Source organism: Scyliorhinus canicula, chromosome 9, assembly GCF_902713615.1.
Source record: "Scyliorhinus canicula chromosome 9, sScyCan1.1, whole genome shotgun sequence".
In the NCBI taxonomy this organism is placed as follows: Eukaryota; Metazoa; Chordata; class Chondrichthyes; order Carcharhiniformes; family Scyliorhinidae; genus Scyliorhinus; species Scyliorhinus canicula.
The window spans coordinates 97,798,958-97,824,849 of record NC_052154.1 but is presented as its reverse complement, the minus strand read 5'-3'; the positions used below and the strand labels follow the sequence as shown (position 1 = coordinate 97,824,849).

Here is a 25,892-nt window from a genome sequence, read left to right as displayed (position 1 = left end):
CAGGGCAAAACAGAACATACCAACAACATAGAACAGGGAAATAACACAGGACAGGGCAAAATAGAACATAGCAACAACATAGAACAGGGAAACAACACAGAACAGGGCAAAACAGAACATAGCAACAACATAGAACAGGGAACAACACAGGACAGGGCAAAACAGAACATAGCAACAACATAGAACAGAGCAGCAACTCAGGACAAGGCAAAATAGATTAGGGGAAGCTCACAGGACAGCGAAAAACAGAACCGGGCCACAATGCCGAATGGGGCAACAATACAGGACCAGGCAACAATACAGGACTGGTCAACAGCGTAGGTCATGGAAATAATGCAGGTCAGGGAAAAAACACAGGTCAGTGAAACAATATAGGGATGTACACCAACAGACATATAGGGCAGGACAGGGAAAACCACAGGACAGGGCAACAATACAGGATAGGGTAAATTTATAGGATTGGACACCAGTACAGAGCAGCGCAGCAACCCAGAGCATGGGAATAATAGAGGACAGGGCAACAATACAAGAGAGGACAACAACGCAGGACAGGGCAAAATCGCAGGACAGGGCAACAATACAGGACTGGGCAACAACGCATGACAGGGCAACATCACAGGACAGGGCAACAACACAGGACAGGGCAACAACACAGGACAGGGCAGCAACGCATGACAGGGCAGCAACACAGGACAGGGCAACAACACAGGACAGGGCAACAACACAGGGCAGGGCAACAACGCAGGACAGGGCAACAACACAGGATAGGGCAACAACGCAGAACAGGGCAATATCGCAGGACAGGGCAAAACAGAACATATCAACAACATAGAACAGGGAAACAACACAGGACAGGGCAAAACAGAACATAGCAACATCATAGAACACGGCAACAACACAGGACAGGGCAACACAGAACATAGCAACATCATAGAACAGGGAAACAACACAGGACAGGGCAAAACAGAACATAGCAACAACATAGAACAGGGCAACAACACAGGACAGGGCAACAGCGCAGGACAGGGCAACAACGAAGGACAGGGCAACAACGCAGAACAGGGCAACAGCGCAAGACAGGGCAACAACACAGGACAGGGCAACAATCCAGAACAGGGCAATAACGCATGACAGGGCAACAACACGGGACAGGGCAACAACGCAGGACAGTGCAACAACACAGGGCAGGGAAAACAGAACATAGCAACAACATAGAACAGGGAAACAACACAGGACAGGGCAAAACAGAACATAGCAACAACATAGAACAGGGCAACAACACAGGACAGGGCAAAACAGAACATAGCAACAACATAGAACAGGGAAACAACACAGGACAGGGCAAAACAGAACATAGCAACAACATAGAACAGGGAAACAGCACAGGACAGTGCAAAACAGAAAATAGCAACAACATAGAACAGGGAAACAACACAGGACAGGGCAAAACAGAACATAGCAACATCATTGAACACGGCAACAACACAGGACAGGGCAAAACAGAACATAGCAACAACATAGAACAGGGAAACAGCACAGGACAGGGCAAAACAGAACATAGCAACATCATAGAACAGGGAAATAACACAGGACAGGGCAAAATAGAACATAGGAACAACATAGAACAGGGAAACAATACAGGACAGGGCAAAACAGAACATAGCAACAACATAGAACAGGGAACAACACAGGACAGGGCAAAACAGAACATAGCAACAACATAGAACAGAGCAGCAACTCAGGACAGGGCAAAACAGAACATAGCAACAACATAGAACAGAGCAACAACTCAGGACAAGGCAAAATAGATTAGGGGAAGCTCACAGGACAGGGAAAAACAGAAACGGGCCACAATGCAGAATGGGGCAACAATACAGGACCAGGCAACAATACAGGACTGGTCAACAGCATAGGTCATGGAAATAATGCAGGTCAGGGAAAAAACACAGGTCAGTGAAACAATATAGGGATGTACACCAACAGACATATAGGGCAGAACAGGGAAAACCACAGGACAGGGCAACAATACAGGATAGGGTAAATTTATAGGATTGGACACCAGTACAGGGCAGCGCAGCAACCCAGAGCATGGGAATAATAGAGGACAGGGCAACAATACAAGAGAGGACAACAGCGCAGGACAGGGCAAAATCGCAGGACAGGGCAACAATACAGGACTGGGCAACAACGCATGACAGGGCAACATCACAGGACAGGGCAACAACACAGGACAGGGCAACAACACAGGACAGGGCAGCAACGCATGACAGGGCAACAACACAGGACAGGGCAACAACACAGGACAGGGCAACAACACAGGGCAGGGCAACAACGCAGGACAGGGCAACAACACAGGATAGGGCAACAACGCAGAACAGGGCAATATCGCAGGACAGGGCAACAACACAGGACAGGGCAACAACGCAGAACAGGGCAACAACGCAGGACAGGGCAACAACGCAGAACAGGGCAATAACGCATGACAGGGCAACAACACAGGACAGGGCAACAATGCAGGACAGGGCAACAACACAAGACAGGGCAACAATGCAGAACAGGACAATAACGCAGGACAGGGCAATAACGCAGAACAGGGCAACAACGCAGAACAGGGCAACAACGCAGGACAGGGCAGCAACGCAGAACAGGACAATAACACAGGGCAGGGCAACAACACAGGACAGGGCAACAACGCAGGACAGGGCAACAATGCAGGACAGGCAACAGTAAAGTACAGGAAACATTAAGGGCAGGTCAACAATACCAGAGAGATCATGTAGGAAATGGACAGCAATACAGAACCCGGTGAACAACATAGAACAGAGCAATAACGCAGGACAAGGCAAAATAGAACAGAGCAACAACGTAGAATGGGGCAACAACACAGGAGAGGGGAACAACACAGGAGAGGGGAACAACACAGGAGAGGGGAACAACACAGGACAGTGCAACAATACAGGACAGGGCAACAATACAGGACAGGGCAACAATACAGGACAGGGCAACAATACAGGACAGGGCAACAAAACAGACCCAGACAATGACACAAGACAGGGAAACAACACAGGGCAGGGCAACAAAACAGACCCAGACAATGACACAAGACAGGGCAACGACACAGGATAGGGCAACGACACAGGATAGGGCAACGACACAGGATAGGGCAACGACACAGGATAGGGCAACAACACAGGACAGGGCAAAACAGAACCGGGCAACAACGCGGAACTCGGCAACAGTACAGGGCAGGGCAATGAAGCAGGACAGGGCAACAACATAGAACAGGAAAAAAACACAGGACGGATCAACAATACAGACAGGACAACAATACAGGGCAGGGCAACAAGGCAAGGCCGGGCAACTTTACAGGACAGAGCACCAACACAGGATGGGGCAACAATGCAGGACCGGCAATGTTACTGGAAAGGGAAACAATTCAGGACGGGGCAGCAATACAGGACTGGGAACAACACTGGATGGGTCAATAATATAGGCCAGGCCAACAATATAGGGGTGTAGACCTATAGAGGACAGCAATATAGGGCAAAGGAGTACAGGGCATTGCACAGGGCAAAAATACAGATCAGGACAATAATATAGGACAGGACAGCAATACAGAATGGGGCAACAATATAGGACAGGACAAATGTACAGGACAGAGAATCAATACAGGATGGTGCAGCAATACATGACAGGTCAACAATACAGGGCAGGGGAACAATACATGATCAACACCAATAGAGTTCGGGGCAGCAATAGAGGTTGGGGAAACAATAGAGCACCGTGCAACAACAGAGGACCAGGCAACAAAACAGACTCATGCAATGACACAGGACAGGGCAACAATACACGACAGGACAAAGACGCAGGACAGGGCAACGATGCAGGACTGGGCAACGATGCAGGACTGGGCAACGATGCAGGACAGGGCAACGATGCAGGACAGGACAAAGACGCAGGACAGGGCAACGATGCAGGACTGGGCAACGATGCAGGACTGGGCAACGATGCAGGACAGGGCAATGATGCAGGACAGGGCAATGACGCAGGACAGGGCAACGATGCAGGACAGGACAACGATGCAGGACAGGGCAACGATGCAGGACAGGGCAACGATGCAGGACAGGGCAACAATGCAGGACAGGGCAACGACACAGGGCAGGACATCGACACAGGACAGGGCAACGATGCAGGATGGGGCAACGACACAGGACAGGGCAACGACGCAGGATGGGGCAACGTCACAGGACAGGGCAATGACACAGGACGGGGCAACGATGCAGGACAGGGCAACGACACAGGACAGGGCAACGACGCAGGACAGGGCAACGACGCAGGACAGGGCAACGACGCAGGACAGGGCAACGATGCAGGACTGGGCAATGATGCAGGACAGGGCAACGATGCAGGCCAGGGCAACGATGCAGGACAGGGCAATGACGCAGGACCGGGCAACGACACAAGATGGGGCGAAGTTACAGGACAGGGCAACGATGCAGGACAGGGCAACGACACAGGACAGGGCAACGACATAGGACAGGGCAACGATGCAGCACTGGGCAACGATGCAGCACTGGGCAACGATGCAGGACAGGGCAATGACGCAGGACAGGGCAACGATGCAGGACAGGGCAACGATGCAGGACAGGGCAACGATGCAGGACAGGGCAACGATGCAGCACTGGGCAATGACGCAGGACAGGGCAACGATGCAGGACAGGGCAACGATGCAGGACAGGGCAACGACATAGGACAGGGCAACGATGCAGCACTGGGCAACGATGCAGGACAGGGCAATGATGCAGGACAGGGCAACGACGCAGGACAGGGCAACGACGCAGGACAGGGCAACGATGCAGGACAGGGCAACGACATAGGACAGGGCAACGACACAGGACAGGGCAATGACACAGGACAGGGCAACGATGCAGGACAGGGCAACGATGCAGGACAGGGCAACGATGCAGGACTGGGCAACGATGCAGGACAGGGCAACGATGCAGGACAGGGCAACGATGCAGGACAGGGCAACGATGCAGGACAGGGCAACGATGCAGGACTGGGCAACAATGCAGGACAGGGCAACGACGCAGGATGGGGCAACGACACAGGACGGGGCAACGACACAGGACAGGGCAACGACACAGGACAGGACAACGATGCAGCACTGGGCAACGATGCAGGACAGGGCAATGACGCAGGACAGGGCAACGATGCAGCACTGGGCAACGATGCAGGATGGGGCAACGACACAGGATGGGGCAACAACACAGGACAGGGGCAACGACACAGGACGGGGCAACAACACAGGACGGGGCAACGACGCAGGACACGGCAACGACACAGGACAGGGCAACGACGCAGGACAGGACAACGACACAGGACAGGGCAACGACGCAGGACAGGACAATGACACAGGACAGGACAATGACACAGGACAGGGCAATGACACAGGACAGGACAATGACACAGGACAGGGCAACGACACAGGACAGGGCATCGACACAGGACAGGACAATGACACAGGACAGGACAATGACACAGGACAGGGCAATGACACAGGACAGGACAATGACACAGGACAGGGCAACGATTCAGGACAGGGCATCGACACAGGACAGGACAATGACACAGGACAGGACAATGACACAGGACAGGGCAATGACACAGGACAGGACAATGACACAGGACAGGGCAATGACACAGGACAGGGCAATGACACAGGACAGGGCAATGACACAGGACAGGGCAATGACACAGGACAGGGCAATGACACAGGACAGGGCAATGACACAGGACAGGACGATGTCACAGGACAGGGCAATGACACAGGACAGGGCAATGACACAGGAGAGGGCAATGACACAGGACAGGACGATGACACAGGACAGGGCAATGACACAGGACAGGGCAATGACACAGGACAGGACGATGTCACAGGACAGGGCAATGACACAGGACAGGGCTACGACGATGGACAGGGCAACAACATAGAATAGGAGAACAACATAGGACAGGGCAACGACGCAAGAAGGGGCAACAATGCAGGTCACAGCAATGACAAAGGGCAACAATTCAGTATGTGTCAACAATACAGGACAGGGAAAAACACAGGATGGAGCAACAGCACAGTGTAGGGAAACAATGGTGGGCAGCACATTAGCACAGCGGATAGCACTGTAGTTTCACAGCTCCACGGTCCCAGGTTCGACTTCCGGCTTAGGTCACTGTCTATGTGGAGTCTGCACGTTGTCCCCGTTTATGCGTGGGTTTCCTCTGGGTGCTCCAGTTTCCTCCCATAAGTCCCGAAAGACCTTCTTTTAGATAATTTGGACATTCTGAGTTCTCCCTCCCTGTGCCCCGAAGAGGCGCTGGAATGTGGCGACTAGGGGATTTTCACAGTAACCTCATTGCAGTGTTAATGTAAGCCGACTTGTGACAATAAAGATTATTATTATTATACAGGACAGGGCAACAATACAGCTCACGGCAACAACACAACTGAGGACAGGGCAACAATGCAGGATGGGGCAGCAACACAGGAAAGGTAAACAAAATATGACAGGACAGTCCTTGTTCACGATTCTCTTAAGGTTAACGTGCATGTTCAGTCAGCAGTTAGGAAGGCAAATGCAATGTTAGCATTCATGTCGAGAGGGCTAGAATACAAGAGCAGGGATGTACTTCTGAGGCTGTACAAGGCTCTGGTCAGACCCCATTTGGAGCAGTTTTGGGCCCTGTATCTAATGTGATGGCCTTGGAAAGGGTCCAGAGGACGTTCACAAGAATGATTCCTGGAATAAACAGTTTGTTGTTTGAGGAACAGTAGAGTGCTCTGGGTCTGGTTTAGCACAGTGGGCTAAATAGCTGGCTTGTAATGCAGAACAATGCCAGCAGCGTGGGTTCAATTCCCATACCGGCCTCCCCGAACAGGCGCCGGAATGTGGTGGCTAGGAGCTTTTCACAGTAACTTCATTCAAGCCTACTTGTGACTATCAGCGTATTATTATTGTTATTATTATTACTCGTTGGAGTTTAGAAGGATGAGGGAAGGTCTTATTGAAACTTAGAGGATACTGTGTGGCCTGGTTAGAGTGGATGTGGAGAGGATGTTTCCACTTGTAGGAAAACTAGAACCAGAGGACACCATCTCAGAGTAAAGGGACGATCCTTTAAAACAGAAATGAGGAGGAATTTCTTCAGCCAGAGGGTGGTGAATCTGTGGAACTCTTTGCCGCAGAAGACTGTGGAGGCCAAATCACTGAGTTTCATTAAGACAGAGATAGATAGGTTCCAGATTAATAAGGAATGAGAAGACAGGAGAATGCGGATGAGAACATTTTCAACCATGATCGAATGGAGGAGCAGGCTCGATGGGCCGAGTGGCCTAATTCTGCTTCTATGTCTTAGGTCTTATGGTCTTATAAAGGATGAGGTGACAATGCAGGAGAGGGAAGCAATACAAGATTGGGCAAAACACAAGACAACAGCTAACACATCAACACATGACAAAGTTAGAATACAGGCCAGGGCAACAATACAGGATGGGACAACGTTACAGTTTGGAGTATCAATACAGGACAGGGCAACAACATAGGACATGGCAAAAACACAGGACAGGGCAACAATGCAGTACAGGAAACAATACAGGGCAGCTCAACATGCCAGAGACATCAACACTGTAGGAAAGGGGCAACGATAGAGTTTGGGGCCAGAATACAGGTCAGTGCTAAAATACAGGTTGGGAACAGAGCATCGGGCAACAGAGGACCAAGCAACATAATGGAACTGGGCAACAAAATAGAACCGGCCAACATAACAGATCCGGCCAGTATAACGGAACTGGGCAACAAAACGGAACTGGGCAACACAACGGAACCGGGCAACACAACGGAACCGGGCAACACAACGGAACCGGACAACATAACGGAACGGAACACGGCAACAAAACGGAACCCGGCAACAAAACGGAACCGGGCAACACAACGGAACCGGGCAACACAACGGAACCGGACAACATAACGGAACGGAACACGGCAACAAAACGGAACCCGGCAACAAAACGGAACCGGGCAACACAACGGAACCGGGCAACACAACGGAACCGTGCAACACAACGGAACCGTGCAACACAACGGAACCGGGCAACACAACGGAACCGGACAACACAACGGAACCGGGCAATAAACGGAATCTGGCAACATAACGGAACGGAACCGGACAACACAACGGAACCGGGCAATAAAACGGAATCTGGCAACATAACGGAATGGAACAGGGCAACACAACGGAACCGGGCAACATAACGGAATCATAGAACATAGAACATTACAGAGCAGTAGAGGCCCTTCGGCCCTCGATGTTGCGCCGACCTGTGAAACCCCTCTAAAGCCCATCTATGCTATTCCCTTATCATCCATATGTTTATCCAATGACCATTTAAATGCCCTTAATGTTGGCGAGTCCACTACTGTTGCAGGCAGGGCATTCCACGCCCTTACTACTCTCTGAGTAAAGAACCTACCTCTGACATCTGCCCCATATCTATCTCCCATCAATTTAAAGCTATGTCCCCTCGTGCTAGACATCACCATCCGAAGAAAAAGGCTCTCACTGTCCACCCTATCTAATCCTCTGATCATCTTGTATGCCTCAATTAAGTCACCTCTTAACCTTCTTCTCTCTAACGAAAACAGCCTCAAGTCCCTCAGCCTTTCCTCATAAGATATCCCCTCCAGACCAGACAACGTCCTGGTAAATCTCTTCTGCACCCTTTCCAATGCTTCCACATCCTTCCTACAATGCGGCAACCAGAATTGCACGCAATACTCCAAATGCGGCTGCAACAGAGTTTTATACAGCTGCAACGTGACTTCATGGCTCCGAAACTCAATCCCTCTACCAATAAAAGCTAACACACCGTACGCCTTCTTTTTTTTTTTTTAAATACTTTTTATTGAAGAAATTTTTCAGAGTACAAACATTTTAACCCCCCCTACATTTGAATTATATCAAAACAAAGTCAAACCCCCCTACTTAACAAGAATCCCCCCCACCCCCTACCCGCGCGCCCCCCCCGCCTCCCCCCCCCCCCCCCCCGCCGACGAACCGGCCGCCCGACCATCTTGTCATTTCTGGCAGTGTCCTCGGGCAGGCCTTGCCCGTGACACCACCGATACCGTGTTTCCTTCGTTGCTATCCCCCCTCCCCCCCCCCTCCCCTCCCCCACACCCTCCCCCCCCCCTCCCTCCCGCCCTCCCCTCCCCTCCCGGGTTGCTGCTGTCACGACCTCAGTTTCTATCTCTGATCTAAGAGGTCCAGGAAGGGTTGCCATCGCCTGAAAAACCCCTGCACCGACCCTCTCAGGGCGAATTTGATTCTTTCCAATTGGATGAAGTTTGCCATGTCGTTTAACCAGGTGTTAACACTTGGAGGCCTTGCGTCCCTCCACTGAATCAAGATCCTCCTCCGAGCCACCAAGGACGCAAAGGCTACTATTCCAGCCTCCCTCGCCTCCTGTACCCCCGGCTCCACCCCAACCCCGAAGATCGCAAGTCCCCATCCTGGCTTGACCCTGGACCCCACCACTCTCGACACCGTCCCTGCCACCCCCCTTCCAGAACTCCTCCAGTGCCGGACATGCCCAAAACATGTGTGCATGATTCGCAGGGCTTCCCGAACATCTGACACACCTGTCTTCACCCCCGAAAAACCGACTCATCCTTGTCCCCGTCATGTGGGCTCTATGCAGTACCTTAAATTGAATGAGACTCAGTCTCGCACATGACGACGATGAGTTGACCCTCTCTAGGGCGTCTGCCCATGTCCCATCCTCTATCTGTTCCCCCAGCTCTACCTCCCACTTGTCTTTCAACTCCACTACTGGTACCTCCTCCACCTCCTGCATAATCTTATAAATGTCCGAGATCTTCCCCTCCCCGACCCAGACCCCTGATAGCACCCTATCACTCGCCCCCCTGTCGGGAAGCACGGGAAAACCGTACGCCTTCTTAACAACCCTATCAACCTGGGTGGCAACTTTCAGGGACCTATGTACATGGACACCGAGATCTCTCTGCTCATCCACACTACCAAGGATCTTACCATTAGCCCAGTACTCTGTCTTCCTGTTACTCTTTCCAAAATGAATCACCTCACACTTTTCTGCATTAAATTCCATTTGCCAACACTCAGCCCAGCTCTGCAGCTTATCTATGTCCCTCTGTAACCTGCAACATCCTTCCGCACTGTCCACAACTCCACCGACTTTAGTGTCATCTGCAAATTTTCTCACCCATCCTTCTACGCACTCCTCTAGGTCATTTATAAAAATGACAAACAGCAGTGGCCCCAAAATAGATCCTTGTGGTACACCACTAGTAACTGAACTCCGGCTGAACATTTCCCATCAACCACCACCCTTTGTCTTCTTCCAGCTAGCCAATTTCTGATCCAAACTGCTAAATCACCCTGAATCCCATGCCTCCGAATTTTCTGCAATAGCCTACCATGGGGAACCTTATCAAACACTTTACTGAAATCCATATACACCACATCAACTGCTCTACCCTCGTCTACCTGTTTGGTCACCTTCTCAAAGAACTCAATAAGGTTTGTGAGGCACGACCTACCCTTCACAAAACCGTGTTGACTATCCCTAATCAAATTATTCCTTTCCAGATGATTATACATCCTATCTCTTATAAACTTTTCCAAGACTTTGCCCACAACAGAAGTAAGGCTCACTGGTCTATAGTTACCGGGGTTGGCTCTACTTCCTCCAGTCTTCTGGCACTATTCCTGTAGACAATTATGACATGAAGATCAAAGCCAAAGGTGCAGCAATCTCCTCCCTAGCTTCCCAGAGAATCCTAGGATAAATCCCATCCGGCCCAGGGGATTTATCTATTTTCACACTTTCCGGAATTGCTAACACCTCCTCCTTATGAACCTCAAGCCCTTCTAGTCTAGTAGCCTGTATCTCAGTATTCTCCTCGACAACATTGTCTTTTTCCTGTGCGAATACTGACGAAAAATATTCATTTAGCACATCTCCTATCTCCTCGGACTCCACGCACAACTTCCCACTACTGTCCTTGACTGGCCCTACTCTTACCAGAGTCATTCTTTTATTCCTGACATATCTATAGAAAGCTTTAGGGTTATCCTTGATCCTACCTGCCAAAGACTTCTCATGTCCCCTCCTGGCTCTTCTTAGCTCTCTCTTTCGGTCCTTCCTTCCTAACTTGTAACTCTCGAGCGCTTTAACTGAACCTTCACGTCTCATCTTTACATAAGCCTCCTTCTTCCTCTTGACAAGTGATTCAATTACTTTAGTAAACCATGGTTCCCTCGCTTGACCACTTCCTCCCTGCCTGACAGGTACATACTTTTCAAGGACATGCAGTAGCTGTTCCTTGAACACGCTCCACATTTCAATTGTGCCCATCCCCTGCAGTTTCCCTCCCCATCCGATGCATCCTCAGTCTTGCCTCATCGCATCATAATTGCCTTTCCCCCAGCAATAACTCTTGCCCTGCGGTATATACCTATCCCTTTCCATCGCTAAAGTAAACGTAATCTTGTGGTCACTATCACCAAAGTGCTCACCTACCTCCAAATCTAACACCTGTCCTGGTTCATTACCCAGTACCAAATCCAATATGGCCTCGCCTCTTGTTGGCCTATCTACATACTGTGTCAGGAAACCCTCCTGCACACATTGGACAAAAATGGACCCATCTAAAGTACTTGAACTATAGTGTTTCCAGTCAATATTTGGAAAGTTAAAGTCCCCCATAACAACTACCCTGTTACTTTCGCTCCTATCCAGAATCAACTTTGCAATCCCTTCCTCTACATCTCTGGAACTTTTCGGAGGCCTATAGAAAACTCCTAACAGGGGGACCTCTCCTTTCCTGTTTCTAACCTCAGCCCAGTACTACCTCAGTAGACGAGCCCTCATCAAACGTCCTTTCTGCCACCGTAATACTGTCCTTGACTAACAATGCCACCCCTCCCCCTCTTTTACCACCTTCCCTGAGCTTACTGAAATATCTAAACCCCGGCACCTGCAACAACCATTCCTGTCCCTGCTGTAGCCATGTCTCCGAAATGGCCACAACATCGAAGTCCCAGGTACCAACCCATGCTGCAAGTTCACCCACCTTATTCCGGATGCTCCTGGCATTGAAGTAGGCACACTTTAAACCACCTTCCTTCCTGCCGGTACACTCCTGCAACTTAGAAACCTTACTCATGACCTCACTACTCTCAACCTCCTGTATACTGGAACTACAATTCAGGTTCCCAACCCCCTGCTGAACTAGTTTTTACATTTTTTTAAAGTAAATTTAGAGTACCCAATTCATTTTTTCAAATTGAGGGGCAATTTAGCGTGGCCAATCCACCTAGCTTGCACATTTTTGGGTTGTGGGGTGAAACCCACGCAAACTCGGGGAGAATGTGCAATCTCCACATGGACAGTGACCCAGAGCCGGGATCGAACCTGGGACCTCAGCGCCGTGAGGCTGCAGGGCTAACCCACTGCGCCACCGTGCTGCCCCTGCTGAATTGGTTAAATCCTCCTGAAGAGCATTATCAAATTTCCCCCCCAGGATATTGGTACCCCTCTGGTCCAGGTGTAGACCATCCCGTTTGTAGAGGTCCCACCTACCCCAGAATGAGCCCCAATTATCGAGGAATCTGAAACCCTCCCTCCTGCACCATCCCTGTAGCCATGTGTTCAACTGCTCTCTCTCCCTATTCCTCATCTCGCTAGCACGTAGCACTCTGGGTAACAACCCAGAGATAATAACTCTGTTTGTTCTAGATCTAAGTTTCCACCCTAGCTCCCTGAATTCCTGCCTTACATCCCTATCCCTTTTCCTACCTATGTCGTTGGTGCCTATGTGGCCCAGGACTTAGGGCTGCTCTCCCTCCCCCTTAAGGATCCCGAAAACACGATCTGAGACATCGCGGACCCTGGCACCTGGGAGGCAACACACCAACCGCGAGTCTCTCTCGTTCCCACAGATTCTCCATCTATCCCCCTAACTATGGAGTCTCCAATGACTAATGCTCTACTCCTCTCCCCCCTTCCTTTCTGAGCAACTGGGACAGACTCTGTGCCAGAGACCTGTACCCCATGGCTAAGTCGTACCCCCCCCAACAGTATCCAAATCAGGCAACATAACAGAACGGGACCGAACAACATAACGGAACGGAACTGGGCAACACAACGGAGCGGAACCGGGCAACACAACAGAACCGGGCAACACAACAGAACCGGGCAACACAACGGAACCGAACAACATAACGGAACGGAACCGGGCAACACAACGGAGCAGAACCGGGCAACACAACGGAACCGAACAACATAACGGAACGGAACCGGGCAACACAACAGAGCAGAACCGGGCAACACAACGGAACGGAACCGGGCAACACAACGGAACGGAACCGGGCAACACAACAGAACCGGGCAACACAACGGAACCGGGCAACACAACGGAACCGAACAACATAACGGAACGGAACCGGGCAACACAACGGAGCAGAACCGGGCAACACAACGGAACCGAACAACATAACGGAACGGAACCGGGCAACACAACGGAGCAGAACCGGGCAACACAACAGAACCGGGCAACACAACAGAACCGGGCAACACAACGGAACCGAACAACATAACGGAACGGAACCGGGCAACACAACGGAGCAGAACCGGGCAACACAACGGAACGGAACCGGGCAACACAACGGAGCCGGGTAACATAATGGAACTGGGAAACATAATGGATCGGAACTGGGCAACATAACAGAACAAGGCAACATAATGGAACTGGGCAACATAAAGTAACGGAACCGGGCAACATAACGGAACCGGGCAACATAGTGGAACCGAGCAACATTACGTAACGGAACCGGGCAACACAACTGAATAGGGCAACATATAAATCAGCAACATAATGGAACGGAACCGGGTAACAACACAGAACAGGGCATCATAATGGAACCAGGAACATAACGGAAACGAACAACAAAACAGAATTGGGCAACAAAACGGAACCCGGCAACAAAACGGAACCCGGCAACATAACGGAACCGGTCAACAAAACGGAACCCGGCAACAAAACGGAACCGGTCAACAAAACGGAACCCGGCAACATAACGGAAACGAACAACAAAACAGAATTGGGCAACATAATGGAACCCGGCAACATAATGGAACCGGTCAACAAAACAGAACCGGTCAACAAAACGGAACTGGGCAACATAACGGAACCGGGCAACATAAAGGAACCGGGCAACATAACGGCACCGGGAACATAACGGAACCAGGCAACAAAACGGAACCGGGCAATGTAACGGAACCGGGCAACATAACAGAACCGGGCAACATAACGGAACCGGGCAACATAACGGAACCGGGCAACATAACGGAACGGAACCGGGCAACTAAACGGAACCGGGCAACATAACGGAACCGGGGCAACATAACGGAACCGGGGCAACATAATGGAGCCAGGCAACAAAAAGGAACCGGTCAACAAAACAGAACCGGGCAACATAACGGAACCGGGGTAACATAACGGAACCGGGGCAACATAATGGAGCCAGGCAACAAAAAGGAACCGGTCAACAAAACAGAACCGGGCAACATAACGGAACCGGGGTAACATAACGGAACCGGGCAACATAACAGAACCGGGAACATAACGGAACCAGGCAACAAAACGGAACCGGGCAATGTAACGGAACCGGGCAACATAACAGAACCGGGCAACATAACGGAACCGGGCAACATAACGGAACCAGTCAACAAAACGGAACCGGGCAATGTAACGGAACCGGGCAACATAACAGAACCGGGCAACATAACGGAACCGGGCAACATAACGGAACCGGGCAACATAACAGAACCGGGGAACATAACGGAACCGGGGAACATAACGGAACCGGTCAACAAAACAGAAAGGGGGACCATAACGGATCCGGGAAATGTAACAGAACCAAGCAACATAACGGAACCAAGCAACATAACGGAACCGGGCAACATAACGGAACCAGGCAACATAACGGAACCAGGCAACATAACGGAACCGGGCAACATAACGGAACCGGGAAACATAACGGAACAGGGCATCATAACGGAACCGGGCAACATAACAGAACCAGGCATCATAACGGAACCGGGCAACATAACGGAACCGGGCAACATAACGGAACCGGTCAACAAAACAGAACTGGGCAACATAACGGAACCGGTCAACAAAACAGAACCGGGCAACATAACGGAACCGGGGCATCATAACGGAACCAGGCAACATAACGGAACCAGGCAACATAACGGAACCTGGCAACATAACGGAACCTGGCAACATAACGGAACCGGGAAACATAACGGAACCGGGCAACATAACGGAACCTGGCAACATAACGGAACCGGGCAACATAACGGAACCTGGCAACATAACAGAACCGGGAACATAACGGAACCAGGCAACAAAACGGAACCGGGCAATGTAACGGAACCGGGCAACATAACAGAACCGGGCAACATAACGGAACCGGGCAACATAACGGAACCAGGCAACAAAACGGAACCGGGCAATGTAACGGAACCGGGCAACATAACAGAACCGGGCAACATAACGGAACCGGGCAACATAACGGAACCGGGCAACATAACAGAACCGGGGAACATAACGGAACCGGTCAACAAAACAGAAAGGGGGACCATAACGGATCCGGGAAATGTAACAGAACCAAGCAACATAACGGAACCAAGCAACATAACGGAACCGGGCAACATAACGGAACCGGGCAACATAACGGAACCAGGCAACATAACGGAACCGGGCAACATAACGGAACCAGGCAACATAATGGAACCTGGCAACATAACGGAACCATGCAACATAACGGAACCGGGCAACATAACGGAATTGGGAAACATAACGGAACAGGGCATCATAACGGAACCGGGCAACATAACAGAACCAGGCATCATAACGGAACCGGGCAACATAACGGAACCGGGCAACATAACGGAACCAGTCAACAAAACAGAACCGGGCAACATAACGGACCAGGGCATCATAACGGAACCAGGCAACATAACGGAACCGGTCAACAAAACAGAACCGGGCAACATAACGGAACCGGGGCATCATAACGGAACCAGGCAACATAACGGAACCTGGCAACATAACGGAACCTGGCAACATAACGGAACCTGGCAACATAACGGAACCGGGAAACATAACGGAACCGGGCAACATAACGGAACCTGGCAACATAACGGAACCGGGCAACATAACGGAACCTGGCAACATAACGGAACCGGGCAACATAACGGAACCTGGCAACATAACGGAACCGGGCAACATAACGGAACCTGGCAACATAACGGAACCTGGCAACATAACGGAACCGGGAAACATAACGGAACCTGGCAACATAACGGAACCGGGCAACATAACGGAACCGGGCAACATAACGGAACCGGGCAACATAACGGAACCGGGCAACATAACGGAACCTGGCAACATAACGGAACCGGGCAACATAACGGAACCTGGCAACATAACGGAACCGGGCAACATAACGGAACCTGGCAACATAACGGAACCGGGCAACATAACGGAACCGGGCAACATAACGGAACCGGGAAACATAACGGAACTGGGCAACATAACGGAACAGGGCAACATAACGGAACCAGGCAACAATACAGAACCGGGCAACAATACAGAACCGGGCAACAATACAGAACCGGGCAACAATACGGAACCGGGTAGTATAACGGAACCGGGCAACATAACGGAACCGGGAAACACAACGGAACCGGGCAACAATACAGAACCGGGCAACAATACGGAACCGGGCAACAATACAGAACCGGGTAGTATAATGGAACCGAGCAATATCGCGGAACCGGGCAACATTGTGGAACCGGCCAACAATACAGAACCGGGCAACAATACAGAACCGGGCAACAATACGGAACCGGGCAACAATACGGAACCGGGCAGTATAACGGAACCGGGCAACATTGCAGAACTGGGCAACATAGCGGAACCAGGCAACATAGCGGAACCGGGCAACATCGCGGAACCGGGCAACAATACAGAACCGGGCAACAATACGGAACCGGGCAACAATACAGGACCGGGCAACATAGCGGAACCGGGCAACATAACAGAACCGGGGAACATAACGGAACCGGTCAACAAAACAGAAAGGGGGACCATAACGGATCCGGGAAATGTAACAGAACCAAGCAACATAACGGAACCAAGCAACATAACGGAACCGGGCAACATAACGGAACCGGGCAACATAACGGAACCAGGCAACATAACGGAACCGGGCAACATAACGGAACCAGGCAACATAATGGAACCTGGCAACATAACGGAACCATGCAACATAACGGAACCGGGCAACATAACGGAATTGGGAAACATAACGGAACAGGGCATCATAACGGAACCGGGCAACATAACAGAACCAGGCATCATAACGGAACCGGGCAACATAACGGAACCGGGCAACATAACGGAACCAGTCAACAAAACAGAACCGGGCAACATAACGGACCAGGGCATCATAACGGAACCAGGCAACATAACGGAACCGGTCAACAAAACAGAACCGGGCAACATAACGGAACCGGGGCATCATAACGGAACCAGGCAACATAACGGAACCTGGCAACATAACGGAACCTGGCAACATAACGGAACCGGGAAACATAACGGAACCGGGCAACATAACGGAACCTGGCAACATAACGGAACCGGGCAACATAACGGAACCTGGCAACATAACGGAACCGGGCAACATAACGGAACCTGGCAACATAACGGAACCGGGCAACATAACGGAACCTGGCAACATAACGGAACCTGGCAACATAACGGAACCGGGAAACATAACGGAACCTGGCAACATAACGGAACCGGGCAACATAACGGAACCGGGCAACATAACGGAACCGGGCAACATAACGGAACCGGGCAACATAACGGAACCTGGCAACATAACGGAACCGGGCAACATAACGGAACCGGGCAACATAACGGAACCGGGCAACATAACGGAACCTGGCAACATAACGGAACCGGGCAACATAACGGAACCGGGCAACATAACGGAACCGGGAAACACAACGGAACCGGGCAACAATACAGAACCGGGCAACAATACGGAACCGGGCAACAATACAGAACCGGGTAGTATAATGGAACCGAGCAATATCGCGGAGCCGGGCAACATCGTGGAACCAGGCAACAATACAGAACCGGGCAACAATACGGAACCGGACAACAATACGGAATCGGGCAATATCGCGGAACCGGGCAACATTGTGGAACCGGCCAACAATACAGAACCGGGCAACAATACAGAACCGGGCAACAATACGGAACCGGGCAACAATACGGAACCGGGCAGTATAACGGAACCGGGCAACATTGCAGAACTGGGCAACATAGCGGAACCGGGCAACATAGCGGAACCGGGCAACATCGCGGAACCGGGCAACAATACAGAACAGGGCAACAATACGGAACCGGGCAACAATACAGGACCGGGCAACATAGCGGAACCGGGCAAAATAAGGGAACCGGGCAACATAATGGAGCCGAGCAATATAACAGAACTTGCCAACATAACAGAACCGGCCAACATAACGGAACGGGCAACAAAACAGAACCTTGCAACAAAACGGATCCAGGCAGCATTATGGGACCAGGCAACATTTACAGACACAACGCAACCCGGCGACATAACGGAACCCGGCAACATAACGGAACCGGGCAACAAAACGGAACAGGGCAACAAAACGGAACCAGTCAACAAAACAGAACCGGGCAACATAACGGACCAGGGCATCATAACGGAACCAGGCAACATAACGGAACCGGTCAACAAAACAGAACCGGGCAACATAACGGAACCGGGGCATCATAACGGAACCAGGCAACATAACGGAACCTGGCAACATAACGGAACCTGGCAACATAACGGAACCGGGAAACATAACGGAACCGGGCAACATAACGGAACCTGGCAACATAACGGAACCGGGCAACATAACGGAACCTGGCAACATAACGGAACCGGGCAACATAACGGAACCGGGCAACATAACGGAACCGGGAAACATAACGGAACCGGGCAACATAACGGAACCTGGCAACATTACGTAACGGAACCGGGCAACACAACTGAATAGGGCAACATATAAATCAGCAACATAATGGAACGGAACCGGGTAACAACACAGAACAGGGCATCATAATGGAACCAGGAACATAACGGAAACGAACAACAAAACAGAATTGGGCAACAAAACGGAACCCGGCAACAAAACGGAACCCGGCAACATAACGGAACCGGTCAACAAAACGGAACCCGGCAACAAAACGGAACCGGTCAACAAAACGGAACCCGGCAACATAACGGAAACGAACAACAAAACAGAATTGGGCAACATAATGGAACCCGGCAACATAATGGAACCGGTCAACAAAACAGAACCGGTCAACAAAACGGAACTGGGCAACATAACGGAACCGGGCAACATAAAGGAACCGGGCAACATAACGGCACCGGGAACATAACGGAACCAGGCAACAAAACGGAACCGGGCAATGTAACGGAACCGGGCAACATAACAGAACCGGGCAACATAACGGAACCGGGCAACATAACGGAACCGGGCAACATAACGGAACGGAACCGGGCAACTAAACGGAACCGGGCAACATAACGGAACCGGGGCAACATAACGGAACCGGGGCAACATAATGGAGCCAGGCAACAAAAAGGAACCGGTCAACAAAACAGAACCGGGCAACATAACGGAACCGGGGTAACATAACGGAACCGGGGCAACATAATGGAGCCAGGCAACAAAAAGGAACCGGTCAACAAAACAGAACCGGGCAACATAACGGAACCGGGGTAACATAACGGAACCGGGCAACATAACAGAACCGGGAACATAACGGAACCAGGCAACAAAACGGAACCGGGCAATGTAACGGAACCGGGCAACATAACAGAACCGGGCAACATAACGGAACCGGGCAACATAACGGAACCAGTCAACAAAACGGAACCGGGCAATGTAACGGAACCGGGCAACATAACAGAACCGGGCAACATAACGGAACCGGGCAACATAACGGAACCGGGCAACATAACAGAACCGGGGAACATAACGGAACCGGGGAACATAACGGAACCGGTCAACAAAACAGAAAGGGGGACCATAACGGATCCGGGAAATGTAACAGAACCAAGCAACATAACGGAACCAAGCAACATAACGGAACCGGGCAACATAACGGAACCAGGCAACATAACGGAACCAGGCAACATAACGGAACCGGGCAACATAACGGAACCGGGAAACATAACGGAACAGGGCATCATAACGGAACCGGGCAACATAACAGAACCAGGCATCATAACGGAACCGGGCAACATAACGGAACCGGGCAACATAACGGAACCGGTCAACAAAACAGAACTGGGCAACATAACGGAACCGGTCAACAAAACAGAACCGGGCAACATAACGGAACCGGGGCATCATAACGGAACCAGGCAACATAACGGAACCAGGCAACATAACGGAACCTGGCAACATAACGGAACCTGGCAACATAACGGAACCGGGAAACATAACGGAACCGGGCAACATAACGGAACCTGGCAACATAACGGAACCGGGCAACATAACGGAACCTGGCAACATAACAGAACCGGGAACATAACGGAACCAGGCAACAAAACGGAACCGGGCAATGTAACGGAACCGGGCAACATAACAGAACCGGGCAACATAACGGAACCGGGCAACATAACGGAACCAGGCAACAAAACGGAACCGGGCAATGTAACGGAACCGGGCAACATAACAGAACCGGGCAACATAACGGAACCGGGCAACATAACGGAACCGGGCAACATAACAGAACCGGGGAACATAACGGAACCGGTCAACAAAACAGAAAGGGGGACCATAACGGATCCGGGAAATGTAACAGAACCAAGCAACATAACGGAACCAAGCAACATAACGGAACCGGGCAACATAACGGAACCGGGCAACATAACGGAACCAGGCAACATAACGGAACCGGGCAACATAACGGAACCAGGCAACATAATGGAACCTGGCAACATAACGGAACCATGCAACATAACGGAACCGGGCAACATAACGGAATTGGGAAACATAACGGAACAGGGCATCATAACGGAACCGGGCAACATAACAGAACCAGGCATCATAACGGAACCGGGCAACATAACGGAACCGGGCAACATAACGGAACCAGTCAACAAAACAGAACCGGGCAACATAACGGACCAGGGCATCATAACGGAACCAGGCAACATAACGGAACCGGTCAACAAAACAGAACCGGGCAACATAACGGAACCGGGGCATCATAACGGAACCAGGCAACATAACGGAACCTGGCAACATAACGGAACCTGGCAACATAACGGAACCTGGCAACATAACGGAACCGGGAAACATAACGGAACCGGGCAACATAACGGAACCTGGCAACATAACGGAACCGGGCAACATAACGGAACCTGGCAACATAACGGAACCGGGCAACATAACGGAACCTGGCAACATAACGGAACCGGGCAACATAACGGAACCTGGCAACATAACGGAACCTGGCAACATAACGGAACCGGGAAACATAACGGAACCTGGTAACATAACGGAACCGGGCAACATAACGGAACCGGGCAACATAACGGAACCGGGCAACATAACGGAACCGGGCAACATAACGGAACCGGGCAACATAACGGAACCGGGCAACATAACGGAACCTGGCAACATAACGGAACCGGGCAACATAACGGAACCTGGCAACATAACGGAACCGGGCAACATAACGGAACCGGGCAACATAACGGAACCGGGAAACATAACGGAACTGGGCAACATAACGGAACAGGGCAACATAACGGAACCAGGCAACAATACAGAACCGGGCAACAATACAGAACCGGGCAACAATACAGAACCGGGCAACAATACGGAACCGGGTAGTATAACGGAACCGGGCAACATAACGGAACCGGGAAACACAACGGAACCGGGCAACAATACAGAACCGGGCAACAATACGGAACCGGGCAACAATACAGAACCGGGTAGTATAATGGAACCGAGCAATATCGCGGAACCGGGCAACATTGTGGAACCGGCCAACAATACAGAACCGGGCAACAATACAGAACCGGGCAACAATACGGAACCGGGCAACAATACGGAACCGGGCAGTATAACGGAACCGGGCAACATTGCAGAACTGGGCAACATAGCGGAACCAGGCAACATAGCGGAACCGGGCAACATCGCGGAACCGGGCAACAATACAGAACCGGGCAACAATACGGAACCGGGCAACAATACAGGACCGGGCAACATAGCGGAACCGGGCAACATAACAGAACCGGGGAACATAACGGAACCGGTCAACAAAACAGAAAGGGGGACCATAACGGATCCGGGAAATGTAACAGAACCAAGCAACATAACGGAACCAAGCAACATAACGGAACCGGGCAACATAACGGAACCGGGCAACATAACGGAACCAGGCAACATAACGGAACCGGGCAACATAACGGAACCAGGCAACATAATGGAACCTGGCAACATAACGGAACCATGCAACATAACGGAACCGGGCAACATAACGGAATTGGGAAACATAACGGAACAGGGCATCATAACGGAACCGGGCAACATAACAGAACCAGGCATCATAACGGAACCGGGCAACATAACGGAACCGGGCAACATAACGGAACCAGTCAACAAAACAGAACCGGGCAACATAACGGACCAGGGCATCATAACGGAACCAGGCAACATAACGGAACCGGTCAACAAAACAGAACCGGGCAACATAACGGAACCGGGGCATCATAACGGAACCAGGCAACATAACGGAACCTGGCAACATAACGGAACCTGGCAACATAACGGAACCGGGAAACATAACGGAACCGGGCAACATAACGGAACCTGGCAACATAACGGAACCGGGCAACATAACGGAACCTGGCAACATAACGGAACCGGGCAACATAACGGAACCTGGCAACATAACGGAACCGGGCAACATAACGGAACCTGGCAACATAACGGAACCTGGCAACATAACGGAACCGGGAAACATAACGGAACCTGGCAACATAACGGAACCGGGCAACATAACGGAACCGGGCAACATAACGGAACCGGGCAACATAACGGAACCGGGCAACATAACGGAACCGGGCAACATAACGGAACCGGGCAACATAACGGAACCTGGCAACATAACGGAACCGGGCAACATAACGGAACCTGGCAACATAACGGAACCGGGCAACATAACGGAACCGGGCAACATAACGGAACCGGGAAACACAACGGAACCGGGCAACAATACAGAACCGGGCAACAATACGGAACCGGGCAACAATACAGAACCGGGTAGTATAATGGAACCGAGCAATATCGCGGAGCCGGGCAACATCGTGGAACCAGGCAACAATACAGAACCGGGCAACAATACGGAACCGGACAACAATACGGAATCGGGCAATATCGCGGAACCGGGCAACATTGTGGAACCGGCCAACAATACAGAACCGGGCAACAATACAGAACCGGGCAACAATACGGAACCGGGCAACAATACGGAACCGGGCAGTATAACGGAACCGGGCAACATTGCAGAACTGGGCAACATAGCGGAACCGGGCAACATAGCGGAACCGGGCAACATCGCGGAACCGGGCAACAATACAGAACAGGGCAACAATACGGAACCGGGCAACAATACAGGACCGGGCAACATAGCGGAACCGGGCAAAATAAGGGAACCGGGCAACATAATGGAGCCGAGCAATATAACAGAACTTGCCAACATAACAGAACCGGCCAACATAACGGAACGGGCAACAAAACAGAACCTTGCAACAAAACGGATCCAGGCAGCATTATGGGACCAGGCAACATTTACAGACACAACGTAACCCGGCGACATAACGGAACCCGGCAACATAACGGAACCGGGCAACAAAACGGAACAGGGCAACAAAACGGAACCAGTCAACAAAACAGAACCGGGCAACATAACGGACCAGGGCATCATAACGGAACCAGGCAACATAACGGAACCGGTCAACAAAACAGAACCGGGCAACATAACGGAACCGGGGCATCATAACGGAACCAGGCAACATAACGGAACCTGGCAACATAACGGAACCTGGCAACATAACGGAACCGGGAAACATAACGGAACCGGGCAACATAACGGAACCTGGCAACATAACGGAACCGGGCAACATAACGGAACCTGGCAACATAACGGAACCGGGCAACATAACGGAACCGGGCAACATAACGGAACCGGGCAACATAACGGAACCTGGCAACATAACGGAACCTGGCAACATAACGGAACCGGGAAACATAACGGAACCTGGTAACATAACGGAACCGGGCAACATAACGGAACCGGGCAACATAACGGAACCGGGCAACATAACGGAACCGGGCAACATAACGGAACCTGGCAACATAACGGAACCGGGCAACATAACGGAACCTGGCAACATAACGGAACCGGGCAACATAAAGGAACCTGGCAACATAACGGAACCGGGCAACATAACGGAACCGGGCAACATAACGGAACCGGGAAACACAACGGAACCGGGCAACAATACAGAACCGGGCAACAATACGGAACCGGGCAACAATACAGAACCGGGTAGTATAATGGAACCGAGCAATATCGCGGAGCCGGGCAACATCGTGGAACCAGGCAACAATACAGAACCGGGCAACAATACGGAACCGGACAACAATACGGAACCGGGCAATATCGCGGAACCGGGCAACATTGTGGAACCGGCCAACAATACAGAACCGGGCAACAATACAGAACCGGGCAACAATACGGAACCGGGCAACAATACGGAACCGGGCAGTATAACGGAACCGGGCAACATTGCAGAACTGGGCAACATAGCGGAACCGGGCAACATAGCGGAACCGGGCAACATCGCGGAACCGGGCAACAATACAGAACCGGGCAACAATACGGAACCGGGCAACAATACAGGACCGGGCAACATAGCGGAACCGGGCAAAATAAGGGAACCGGGCAACATAATGGAGCCGAGCAATATAACAGAACTTGCCAACATAACAGAACCGGCCAACATAACGGAACGGGCAACAAAACAGAACCTTGCAACAAAACGGATCCAGGCAGCATTATGGGACCAGGCAACATTTACAGACACAACGTAACCCGGCGACATAACGGAACCCGGCAACATAACGGAACCGGGCAACAAAACGGAACAGGGCAACAAAACGGAACCAGACAAGAACGCAGGACAGGGCAACAGCACAGGACAGGGCATCAATACAGGTTAGGGAAACAATACAGATCACGTAACCAATACAGGATGGAGAGCAATACAGGACAGATATAAATATACAGGAAAGGGGAAAAATACAGGAATGAGCATCAATATAGCACAGGTAAACAATACAGGAAGTGGCAAAAATTCAGGATGGAGCATCAATGCAACACAGGTACACAATACAGTACAGAGAACAATACAGGAAGGGTCAACAATACAGGACATGGAAAAGCATAGGGACAGGTAACAACACAGGGCAGGGCAACAATACAGAACTGGGTAACAGTACAAGATGCTGCAACAACCCAGGACAGAAAAACAATACAGCACAGGGCAACAATGCAGGATGGGGCAGCAACCCAGCACTTGACATAAATGCAGGATGGAACATCAATACC

The 25,892-nt window shown here is 51.1% G+C and overlaps 1 protein-coding gene across 3 annotated transcripts in view; it reads left to right on the top strand.

Moving 5' to 3' along the window:
- The window catches only part of spi1b (Spi-1 proto-oncogene b), a 104,733-nt gene that overhangs the window by 28,095 nt on the left and 50,746 nt on the right, over positions 1-25,892 (top strand). Inside the window, exon 3 of one of the 3 annotated variants that reach the window (XM_038807312.1) lies at positions 6,466-6,547. The exons of the other annotated variants lie outside the window; for them this stretch is intronic. Coding sequence (XP_038663240.1) covers positions 6,466-6,547 — 82 coding nt within the window. The remainder of the gene's footprint in view (positions 1-6,465; positions 6,548-25,892) is intronic. 3 annotated transcript variants of the gene reach the window in all.